Source organism: Lutra lutra, chromosome 9, assembly GCF_902655055.1.
Source record: "Lutra lutra chromosome 9, mLutLut1.2, whole genome shotgun sequence".
Taxonomy (NCBI): Eukaryota; Metazoa; Chordata; class Mammalia; order Carnivora; family Mustelidae; genus Lutra; species Lutra lutra.
Genome location: NC_062286.1, coordinates 19,374,110 through 19,386,968, shown reverse-complemented (window position 1 = coordinate 19,386,968; position 12,859 = coordinate 19,374,110). Strand labels below are relative to the sequence as shown.

The window sequence follows — 12,859 nt, the reverse complement described above, 5'->3', positions numbered from 1 at the left end:
TTTTTATAACAGTATATCAGCTTCAAGATCCCAGGAAGGTCACTTTCTACTTGAGGATTTAAAAAAATAAGAAACCTACCTTCTAGACTAGACAGGATATCCCTACATCTGTCTGAGGTTTAGGCATAGGAGAAAATTGGCTTTTATTTCACAACATTATTCTACTAATGATTACTTGAGATAGTTTCATTAACATAAAATGTCTTCCTGCTTGGGCTTCATATTCAATTCAACTAAAATTTATGCTTCTAGACTGTCTAAATAGAAATATATATCTATATTTAAAAAATTTTATATATATATTTTTAAATGTCTGACTCCTTTCACTTAGCATTGCATTCTGAAGTTCTGAATCTTGTCACATGTAAGCAGTAGTTATTTGTTTTCAAATAGCAACCCACTATATGAACATACCACAGTATATTTATCCATTCTACTGTGATGGATTTGGGGGTGTTTTCCAGTTTGGGGCTAATATAAACAAAGGTACTATGAAAATCTTTGAACACATCTTTTGTTATATGTGTGCAAAAAAGTACTAATCATAAAGGAAAAAACTGACAAATTGGACTACATTACAATTATAATAAGGAACTTCACTTCATCACAAGTACCACTGAAAGAAAGAAAAGGCAAGGCAAAGCCTAGAGAAGATGTCTGTAAATAAATAACCAATAAAGGGACTCATCCAAAATACGTAAAAAACTCTTACAAGTCAATAAGAAAAGACAACTTATTGGGAAAATGGGCAAGAAAGAAGTTCAAAAAAGAAGCTATCCAAATGATCAAAGACATTTATTAGGGAATGAAATTAAAACTATTAAGTAACACTACACAGACCCCAGAATAGCTAAAATTAAAAGACTGACAATACCAAATATTAGCAACAACATGGAACAACTAGAGGGAATTCTTTGTATACACTAGGAAAAACTGGTGTTACCAACTAAAGATGAACATACACATGTCCTACGATCTTGCAATTCCACTCATAGGCAAAACTCAGTAAAATGTATGTCCATGTAAGCTAAAACAGATGTACAGGATTGCACACAATGGCATTATTTTATATAGCTGTGACTTTTTAAGTTAATTTGAAAGAGTGAGAGTTTCAATGTAGTTATTATTCAAAGCTGTTTTTCAGCTTAAAACATAGTATTAGTTTACTTGTACCAAGAAACTTGAGAGATAGCCTTATCCTCAAAGTGCACACACATACAGAAGGAACCAAAATAGTGTTATTACAAATAGTACCTAGAGACAATATGGAGCACTATGAGTGCAGGGAGGAAGAAATGTCTAATGAGGACTAGTGGGGAAGGCTTAGAGGGATGATGTCTGAACTGGTTTGTGAAGGATGAGACATTCAGCAGACACAGAAAGGAGAGCAAGGTGGAAGATGCTTAGGAGAGACATGGTCTATCCCAGCAATGGCAAGGACTTCCACGTGCCTGGAATGCAGTATGCCGGAGGGCAGAACATAAAGCCGGCTCAAGAAACGAAGGACCTATGCACACTGAGCGTGAACCCTGTTTCACAATGGAAAGTCTCCTTGACAAGTTGCTTTGTACATATATTTTCAGCTCTTCATACTTGTCTACATTCTTTCCAAATAATTGTAAGCTCCTAGCGGGGAGAGACTATATTTTCTGTTTTTCTAAATTCCTCCAGGGTCCAGAGCAATTATTGAGTAATGAAGGGGTCTGTTTATTTCACCCAGCCCCACCTCAGCCTGAACACAGAGGTCCCTAATCTGTAACAAGTTATGCAAAGCTTTAGTTATGTTACTTCTGTTCAGAATACTCAAAGTCCCAGAATCTCAAAGTCCCTATTCCTGATAAAGGTTAAAGGTAATCAGAATCAGATGCGAAGAGAAACAGCCTCAGAAAAACTGCTTCAAGGGAAACTAATAGCAAAGGAAGCCAACTAGCCTGTCCCTGCCCACCTCCTCACACTTCTCTCCCATTTCACTTACATCAGAGGTTCCCCAACTTAGCTACCCATCAGAGTTCCCTGGGGAGCTTCGTAAAAATACAAATTTCTGGGTCCTATTTCCAGAGAGCTGGACTCAACAGGTGGAGGTGGGAGGAGGAGGGCAGGAGAGGTATGTTTAAAAATCTCCAAAGTCGTGAACTGATTTTATAGAAAGAAGCAAATCTCCACTTGCCTTAGAATGCCACGTTGAAACTGCAGCCCTCCAAAGTTGCAAAGAGGGCACCCTGTGATTTCTCAATCACTTTGTCCGAGGGCATCCCGTGATGTTTCAACCATGATACTAACCTTTTAACACATGCCCGAAGGGTAGGACAAAACATAGCCTGAATCCAAATCTGGTTTACGGTTGGCGTAAAATACATGAAAAGGAACAAGTAACTGTGAATGTTCACCATGCAGTGAGGGATTACCTACCTGGCTCTGGGACTCCAGTTTAATATCCTCAGGAGCAGGTTTGGTCATTGTGGTTGGGTTTGTGTTACAAGGATCCATCTGTTCTTTCTTTTCCACTTTCACCTTGACATCATCCAGGCTCAGGTTCGGAGTTGATCGTAAATCCTTCTCGTCTTTATCTAAAAGGTATCGTAGGAGCTGATGGTCTTTTGATTCTTTTTTCTTCGAAGCATCCAGTTCTAGTTTTACACTCGAGCTCCCTTGTACCTGTCCAGTCACTGACACAGAAGTCGATGCACTGTCCTTTTTATCAGGCTCAACAGACAGAGTGGTGATGTCCGAGGGGCTACCCTCCTGGAGGAGCCGGTGCAAAATCTTGTGCCGCTCTGTCAGCGAGCTATGAGAGGAGGGGCACGAACCGCTTGAAGAGTTAGCAGAGGCAGAGCTGGAAGAGCCTGAGCAGGACAGGACCTCTTTGCAACTTGTGTCTATATCAGCGTGGCGTAACTGCTGCTCTGCAGTCGTTGTCAAAAGCTGCACCAGTTTGTGACTGGTTGGGAGTATTTATTGTCTCCATCTGAGAGTCTGTCATTGTTATGCAGAAGCCCCGAATCCAGAGGTTTGCCATCACTGGAGCTGTTGTCAGACTGAATCATTTCATTCAAAATGGATGCAATCTCTTTGTTATCTTTGGACTCAGCTTTTGCTGGTTGTATATTTAATCTGCTAGGTGAATTCTGTGAGCTCATCTGCCTGAGGACTGGAGAACTGGCAGAGAAGCCAACGGAGTTATTGGGTCCTTCATTCATGCTCTGTAAAGATGTTACTGGATGTTTGAATAAGATCGGTTACTATTGTTACAGGCAGTACCTGTCATGCCAACGGGGGAGCTTAATGTTGGAATATTAGGAGGGAACGAATTGTTTGGCATCCTGGGCCGTGGTGCCAATCCAGAACTAACCTGTCTCCTCGGAGACATGAACTGTGCGAGAGATATTCCTGTACCTTCCATAGGAGAATTATTGAGGTTTAAAGAGGGGTTAGTGCTCTGGGAACTGGCCTGTCCCTGGTTTAAGGCAACACTGGCTACAATCTGATTTCCAGGTGAGCATCCAAACTCCCTTGGCTGTTGCTAGAATTACTATGACTGCTGCTAATGGAGGTCTGAGCTCTGTTGGCGGTTTTACTCTGGGGGATACCATGTTGTTGCTGGATGGTGGCAATGTGGTCGAACGGGCCACACCATGAGCTGGCGAGATACTAGAATTGACGGAGGGGTTTACTCGGGGAATTGATATTCCGAATTAGTGTCATCTGAGGAGAAAGACCACTGTGTTCCCTGGGGGGGGGAAAAAGACATTATTATGTCAAACATCTTCACTGGTTTCCATTAAAATATTTTTATGATGCATATTATAAGCCAAGACCATTAACCTCATTAATATTGCAAGCCATCACTAAAGAGCTTCTGTATGACTTTAAATTAGGAAAAATGATGGACTGTTAGTGCTACTGTGAAATAATAGCACTGCTTAATAGGAAACAGTGCTCATGGTCCCATAAATTTGATATGGTTTCAGTTATCTGGGAAAGAAATCCTTCTTGGCCTTGGAAAAAATCCAATATATGTACTTTTAAACTTTTCAAAATTTAGTACAAACACTTAACATTACAATAATTTTTTGGTTGAAAAAGAAACTTCCCACACCTCTGTTACAAAGTCTTTTATTCATGACTCCCTTGTTACAGCTTTTAAGTATTTCAACTCCAAAGAGGAAGACTGGGTAAGGAAATACTGTGTCACTGATGTAAAAATTAAAAAGGGTGATATGCAGACATAGCAGATGTTTTGAAAGAGAAATCACAATATGAAAAAAAGAACTGTGCTAATTCCACTCACAAGCATAAATTAAACTAAAATTAGAAAAAAAACAGAATACTGAATTCAGATTTTCATCGAGCTCTTTACTCAAATCCATAATTATGACAACAGATTTGTGACTGGTATTACCATGTTCCAATAAGCAAATATATCAGATGAGGAAAGATGAAGTGAGGGGGAAATGTCTTTGTTTTTGTTTAATGCTACATTTAAATAGTTGCAAATGTAGGGTTTTGAATAATTCATAGAAAAGAATGGTTCCATGAATTTACCATATATACCAATGTAAAATGTATTTAGAGAGGAGAACAAATTAGAGGCAATGACATTCAAAAATCTCAAGTTGATAGTTTAATGACTTGTAGCTTGAGAACTGTCAACTTGAACTCAGGAGCCATCGAGTTGCCCTAATGAGAATACACCACTTTTAAAAATAAAATAACAATATTAACAAACTGAAATCTTTTATAAGAGCAAAGTTCACATATGGACAGCTGGCTATTTTTAGCCATCTTTTTGGTTTTCACCCCTGAAACACATATTTTCAGCCTAACCTTTCTGTGTTCCTTTTTCTTTCCTCTTCTTCTTCTTCTTCTTTTTTTTTTTTTTTTAAACAATAAGGCTATTGTTAAGCAAAAAACCTATAAAACCCAGTATGGATATAGTGATTATATACTCATCACACTAGCTTAATGCCTAATTTAGAATTTTGCTTTCTAGCCATCAAGAGTATTAAAAAATTTCTCTAAGAAGAGATATGTGAACTGACTTATTTCATATGAAGCTCTCCAAATAGTAGTACCTGTCGATGATATGAATTCCCATGATGAAAGGTTGCATGTCTGGACTTTGAGGGTAGCAAAGTTTACACTTGGTGTGGGCGCTAAGCATTGTCCCATCATTCAATATGAATCTATAGGATGGGCTGGAGGCAGTGCCACGAGTCATCACTGTTTCAAAACAAAAGAAAAACCTAGTTAAAATTCTGACACTTGTACTTTGGGCAGAGGAGAGTTACCAAGCCTTATTTCTACCTTGAAACCTCATTTTAAGTGCCCTCCTAACAGCTGCTTGCTCAGACTCAAATAAAGAATAGTTCAGACAAAGCAGGTATCTGATGGGTGAGGGGAAATGATTCTGGTTAAAATAGACCACTTGATGACAAGTTTTAATTCAGTACTACTTGAATGAGTGCCTCCTCATATAAGTTAAAATGACGAAGAAACTTCAACCAGGAAAAAAAATCAACCTTAATCTTTCCCCATAATGGGACAGTTCTTCAAATTTTATTAAGTGTCCATTAAAAATACCAAGAAGTAACCTTCTCCCTTTCAGAATTATCTCTAACAAGTTTGTGTTTTTTTTTTCCTTTTGCTGGCTGATTTTTCAACAGCTTTACTGAGGTATAATTCCATATAATATAAAATTCACCTTCCATTTTTTATTAGTTTGTGGAGTCACTTAACTGAAATTCACATTTAATTTTTCACTCAGGAATGTGAATCACTAAGGTCTGTCAAATTAGTGTATTCACATATTATTTTTTATGTTTGAATTTAGTGTAGGAAGCAAATTAAGATAAAGCCGATCATGATTAATATAAAAAACAAAAACTAGGTTAAGGCAGTCAAATCACTATATAAACAACATAATTTACTTTTGTCTTAAAGATTTATTAATAGCAGACAAAAATCTAACCATACTGGTAAGTATTTATTAGATATATAAAGGCTATACCAGACTACTAAGTAAGAAAATGTCACTGATGTTTTAGCAATATAATAAAATTCTATTTTATTAAAGATTTAATAGGTAGATTCAGCTATCCAAGGTTAAAAATCACATTCACAGAAACACAAGAATTACTAGCACAAATGACTATTATGATTTAGCCTGTAATGAATGTTAGTACTGTTTTCAAAGACATTTCAGAAAGACTTTCTATTACATTTTAAGACAGGTTAAAAGACTTAAAATGATCAATTAATAAATATTTTTTTGAAACTACATATTACTTTAAGAGAAGACATACTCTCTTTTACTGCTTTGGATATACCTTATATACTGAAGAGAGCATAATCTGTTATAAATCTATAATCATATACAAATCAGACTAGGTACCAAATTAGGATATAAGCTTAATGGAAAGGATTAAGATTGATGTCCAACCAACCACATTCCTTACCCATCTGGCAATTTCAGCCAGATCACTGGCACATTTACCAAATATACACATGGAGAAATTTAGTACCTAGTGAAATAATTACTGATGAAAGAGAGTCTTAAATGAAATGGATAATTTTTATGTAAGGATATAAATAAATGTTTGCTATAGCAAAACCCTAAAAAAATTTAATGATTCCAAACTGTTAAATCTTTTTAATAGTATATTTTAGAAGATACATCTACAGCAAAAAAGTAGCATTTCAAGATAAGTTATTAACCTGGGATAATGATAAAGCTACATTATATAAGGGCCAGGCAAGATACACTATTTTCACGTTATTTTGCTTATGCCATTTTGTCTCTCTTCCTTCCTCATTGCTTATTGCTCTTTAGGGTCTCCCCATCCTGCTGGAAAATACTGGCTCTTCGCTTTTGAGCTACACGGTCACCAGCCACATGGGGCTATTTAAATTAAATTAAATAAAATTTTAAATTCAGTTTCTCAGCCACATCAAATTTCAACTACTCAATAGCGACAGGTGGCTGATGTCTCCCATACTGGACAGTATGGTATACATACTACAATCTGGCTTCAACTTACATTTCCAATCCCATTTCCTCATTGCTTCCTAAACATTTCCTCTGTGTCACTTTAAATAAGAGGTAGATAACTTTACACACTTATTCTTCTTCATCAGCTAAAATAAACACAAGGGCTAGTGCTGTGTCCCATTCTTGTTTTCCACTCTCCTTGAATCTTGTATGATGCTTTGCATATAAAGTCACCTAGTAAGTACTTGCTGACGGACCCTCAACTTGAATCTCATGTAAATAGATTAATATTGACTTGTGATTAACTACCATAACATTTCTTTAAAGGACAGATTTTAGAACTTAGCTGTGTTCTTATATCTCAATTTATGTTCTTGATCTTATAGGAATCCGGACTTAACTTTTGTAATGAAAATTAATGGAAAGAAATTTCTTGATTTGTTGATAAGCCCTATAAAGTGAGAAAGAACTAGAAACTCAGACTAGCATGGGAACATTAAGATACTTGATCCTTTGGTTAACCATGCTGTCTTAACTTGGGACTCTATCTATCTCAACTAGTAAAAATTCCAAAATAAAGAACCCCTACTAACTTATATAAGGAAATTACTACACTTTAAGTTTTGAAGTTAGATTATTTATTTGGATGATAATGTGTGGCTTAGCACACATCATAATTCATATAGTCATAATTCATAATTATAACTGTAAGTCATAATTCATACACTCCTTTTCCTTTGAAAAGTTAAAAAGGTAAGATAAACTATAGTAAAACTTTAATTATTAGAACTTAATTAAGACTATCCAGTTAACTAGGAGCACAGGGGTGGCTCAGTCATTTAAGACATCTGCCTTTGGCTCGGGTTATGATCCCAGGATCCTGGGATTGAGCCCATGTGGGACTCCCTGGTCCCCTAGGAGTCTGCTTCTCCCTCTCCCTCTGCCCCTTCCCCCCGGCACTCGCACTTGTGTGCGCTCACTATCTTTCTAATAAATAAATAAAATCTTAAAAAAAAAAAAAGACTATCCAGCTAACTAAATTCTTTTCGGTGCTTAATTTTCAGATGGAAAGGTAAACAGGAAGGTAGCACGGATCAATGAAAAAAAAAAAAAGCGCCTAGAAGTCAGAGTCAGGCTTGAATTCTGACTTTGTCATTTACAACTTCAAGGACTTTGTATGCAAATTAACCTTCACCCAGCATCACTAAAACTGAGCCAATAATGTTGTGAGGTAATATCTAGTATGTAGCCTAGTATGTAGCAGGTACTGAAAGATATTTCCTGAATAAACACCAAGAAAAATCAAAGTAAAGAAAAAGCAAAGTACCTATGTCCCGAGTCATACACATATTCAGCCATCCCTAGATAGTATTCACACCAATAGCTTCGATCCCGTATAACAATCATTAATATTTTGAATTAAGAGATGAATAAGGAAGCCACAGTTCTTTATAAGATGGCTGGATAAATATTTGTTCCACACACCAAATTTTCCCTACAAACGGATTTCAAGATTTATTGGTATGTTGTTGATCACAAGGTCCTGGCCTTGTTTTCCAAACTAGTTTTCCCAGGTATATAGCTAGCTAGTATTGTGATCCCTGATTCCTGTGTCCATTTCTAAAATTTTCAGCACACTAGTGGGGAGGGATGGTATTGATGTGGTATTACTGACACCCCAGAAACTCTTCTGGGAAACTTTTAAATAACTTTTTTGTTTTGTTTCCCCTCCAGAATAGGCCTCAAAGACCTATGAAGCAAAGGACACCATTTTCTCTGGTCATAGCAGCTCTAGAGTAGAGCTATTTGGGTTTCTGACTCCACCTAATTTGCTGCCAAGATAACCTCAACAAGTATGCTTTACTGATGTTAACTAAATGGGCAGGTATAAAACGTGTGGTAGGGTACTACACGGCAATGCCCGTAGAGATTTCTTTTCCTTTTGTATTCCCTAGATATATGCAGAGAGAATGCAACTTAAAAAGCTATTAATTAAGGTAAAGAAAAAGAATTACCCTTACATGCTCTAAGATTTTCAATTACTAATGAGTAAACCCTATTCAATATATCAAAATTTCTCAAAAAGAAAAATAAATTCATATTTTAAATATTTTCAACAAGACTGACAAAAAAAAAAAGATTTTCAGTTAACTCTGTTAATATGGACCATGGAATTAACCACATTACACAAGTCTCAAAGAACATTCTGGTTAATCATTCATATGGGTATGAATGGGTATTTATGTTTTATCGCAATGCTCCCAAACTTCTTGATACTATAAACTCCTTCCAACCGTCTTGCCATCTTCTTAATTAAAATAACTTTATTTTGTGATTATAACGTTAAGATAACAGAAATGTGAACAAAGAGTACGATAAAGCCATTTGTAATACCATCACTTGGAGATAACCACTGTACATATTTTGTGAACCCTCTAGAACTGGATAAACAAACATCCAAGAGTGAGATGGTACTATATCCGCTGGGCTTTGTAGACTATTTTCCAATATAACAATATATCATGGACATCTCTCAAAGACAAAAAATGATGATCCATTATATCACTGATAATAGGTAAGCAAAACTTTCATAAAACTTTCCTAGGCTATATAGAACAATATTCCCATTTCTGCTACTCTCCCTAAATGCTGATAGATGTCCTACAGGAATAAGTATTCTGTGGAAAAATAAGTCTAGGTAACAAAGTCAAACAGGTACCTTCATGGTAGAACCTCCCAGAAACTTAAATCCTTTATATGTCTTATGAATTCTTAAGAATGGGAGACTGAAACATTCCCCAAACTTAATTCAGCATGAAACATTCCTTAGTTACAGCTATTAATATCTTGTGGAATGTAAGTTGATGTTTTCCAAACTTCTCTGTAAGAAAGCACCTTAGCTTATAGACTCTGATTCAGTAGTGGGGATGGAGTCCAGAAATCTGGTTTAACAGACTGCCTGGATGAATGTTATCAAGAACCCTGGGGAAGTATTTAACCTAAACCCTTCTTAAAGGAATGGCTCTCAATTGAACTGAATCTGGGAAACTTTTTCAAACCGTATGCACCTACACAGACCTCCTCCTAGTTTAAAAAGTTGCTCAGGTGATGCTGATACCCATTTCCCCCTAATCTCAGGAGAACCACAGTTGTATTCTAGTTCATGCTGAATGCCCACATATTTTTTGGCTGAAATGTGAGGTTCTTTTTTGTTTTCTGTTTTTTGTTTTTTTTTTTTCAAATTTGATCCCAGAAAATAAAATGGTAAACTTCCTTTAAAAGCTGTCTCTGTCAAAAGCAGCTGAAAAGCTAAGCTAAGAACTAACTTAAAGTTTAATGCATTTTAGGATTTTCTACCAGTCACTGTCTTCAAAGAGTAATTTAATGGGCAGGGAAATAAAAAAAAGACAGACTCCATCACTACAGAGTTTTACACCTCCCCCAACTCTGAGAGAACCCAATGGATTTCACACTCGATGTACTTAAGCACTGCCTTTGGAAGTTCAGATACCTGGGCCCTCACAGGAGATCTGAATTCAGCAGGCAACATCTTTAACAGATGATCCCCATAAGAGTGTTTTGTGGACCACTGTTTTCTTACCAGGTTAGACACTGCTGAGCATGAAATATCAGAAAAAGACGTATTTAGTCCAAGTCCATGAACACTGTTAGGCAAATGGCCCCAAATCTACAAAACTATATAATCAGAGTCACGTGAACTCTGCACAACAATGTTGAGAAAAATACAAGTTATCTCTATTGAGGAATGTTTTTCCTCCCCCAAAGAAGTGGAAGAAAAAGGACATGAAGAAATGACTAATGGGGAAGAGGTGTTGAATTATATTTCTTTACATTCTACTCTAAATTGTTTTACTTCATATGTTAATGATAGTCACTTGTTCTAACTTTAACCAACCTGTTTTATAGAGAATTCTAATGGTTTAGAAACACATCAACTGTGGTTCAGTCACATCTACAGGGAACCTAGTCAGACGGTAAGACAATAATCTAGATCTGCTTTGCCTTGGTGCAAGTATATGGAAATTATAGGCAAATAAAATTAAAAGTCTTTCACGTACAGTCTTGGAAGGCCCAACTTATAAAGTTAAGGTAAAAACCAAAGAGCATCACATACTTCAGCATTTTCGGCAATAAATGGAGAGAGTGCTCCGAGTCTCAAACTTAAGTAAAAGTCAAGTGCCATTATTAGCAAGAGGGACTCACAAAGTCTGTAACCAGTAAATGGCATTAGCTGGTTGTTGTGATGGTTTCCAAACCTGATGTACTTCAGGGTTGCCTGGAAACTTAAAAAATGTAGGTTCTTGGTCCTATCCTCTGAAATACCATCTTTGGGGAAAGTATCAGTCTAGTAAGAGGCCCACTGGACAACTATTAGTCTATAGGAAGTTGTCCCATGAATAACCAGACTAGTGAGACTCATATAGATGGCTTCTTGGAAAAAAAAAAAAAAAAATCAAGCTGCTTCCTATCCACATACCACCTGGATATTAAAATGTAACGAACGGAAAATCATCTGTCAAGTTAGGAAACCTAATGTTACAGGAAAATATTAAAATTAAGAAGGATGATGGAATAATGAAAAACATTTTAAAATTATTTTTCAGGAAGGGTCACACAAAGAGTCTCTTTCACAAAGAAACTGTTAGTGAATAGAGAATAAATTATAGAGGGAATGGAGAATTAGGCTAACATAATTATGTGACAATATTTTTAAAGTATATCAAAACCCTCACCTCTGAAACTCTATGAACTTTCTCAAATAATTTTCCCTGTTTCCTGTAATACTGTTAAGTAGCTTAAGGGCAGAGAATATATTTATCTCCCACAGTACCATATAGCATCTATACAATTATTAATCTCATATGACATATTTTTAACTTGAAACTTCAACCTGAGTTAGGTGATATAGGTACCATAACAGTAATAAAGTAAACCTGTGTGATACAGATTTCTGTATTATCTAGAAGCCCTTTCACATGCCTGTCCCTGCTGGGAATGACCTTTAAAAATCAGATGAAATTAAAAAAAAAATCAGATGAAATTATCACTTCCTTTCTGAAGCCATCCCTGATCCTCCAAGTCAGAAGTAATTTTTTTCTTCTTTGGTTATACCTCTGGGTATAAGCCCATGTCACACTAACCTTTAAAGTCATATATTGTCCTAATATATTTTGAGCTCCTTGAGGGCAAAACCCTGCTTCTTAGTCATCACTATATCCCTGCCACCTGACATAGTGTTCTATGTATGTGAGGAACTTGATACATGTCTGCTGAATGAATGAATGAACGAATGAGTGAGTGAGTGAGTGAGTGACCACCACATGATACCCTGTTCTTCAAAATGTGCATCCCAAATTCAGGATCCACGCATGAATTACTTTGCTTACCCATTTCTTCCTTTCCTAAAACCGATTATTGCAAAAACTGTAATTTGGAGAAAATACTTATCAAGCCATAAGTTTATATAAATTACTTCAGTATTAATAAAAGCAAGGTTAATGAAAGTAATTATGAGAAGAAAACTTACCTTCTTGAAACAGTTGTCTGGCATAAGATGGTTCTCTGCCCTGAGGTTGGAAAAAAGCATAGATGCATTTCCTCACTAAATCTTCCCAGCCAGTTCTGCCAGCAGCTCTCAGGGAACTAGTATCAATAGAGATGATTTTACCTACATGAAGAATGAAAGTTTCCATTTGTGATAGCCTCTTCATATAAGTCACCCATATTTCAAAATCGACAACTACATCTAAGAAATTTGCTGCTGCCCCTAAATGCTTATGGACAAAAACATTAATAAACACTATTAATTTTTATTACATATGGTGGGGCGCCTGGGTGGCTCAGTAGGTT

At 36.3% G+C, this 12,859-nt stretch overlaps 1 protein-coding gene across 1 annotated transcript in view; it reads right to left on the bottom strand.

Moving 5' to 3' along the window:
- NCOA1 (nuclear receptor coactivator 1) overlaps window positions 1–12,859 on the bottom strand; it is a 111,450-nt gene that overhangs the window by 46,662 nt on the left and 51,929 nt on the right. Inside the window, 9 exon segments of the mRNA XM_047744391.1 lie at window positions 2,410–2,945; window positions 2,948–3,220; window positions 3,223–3,507; window positions 3,510–3,543; window positions 3,545–3,571; window positions 3,573–3,693; window positions 3,695–3,727; window positions 5,073–5,220; window positions 12,537–12,677. Of these exon segments, the coding sequence (XP_047600347.1) occupies window positions 2,410–2,945; window positions 2,948–3,220; window positions 3,223–3,507; window positions 3,510–3,543; window positions 3,545–3,571; window positions 3,573–3,693; window positions 3,695–3,727; window positions 5,073–5,220; window positions 12,537–12,677 (1,598 nt within the window).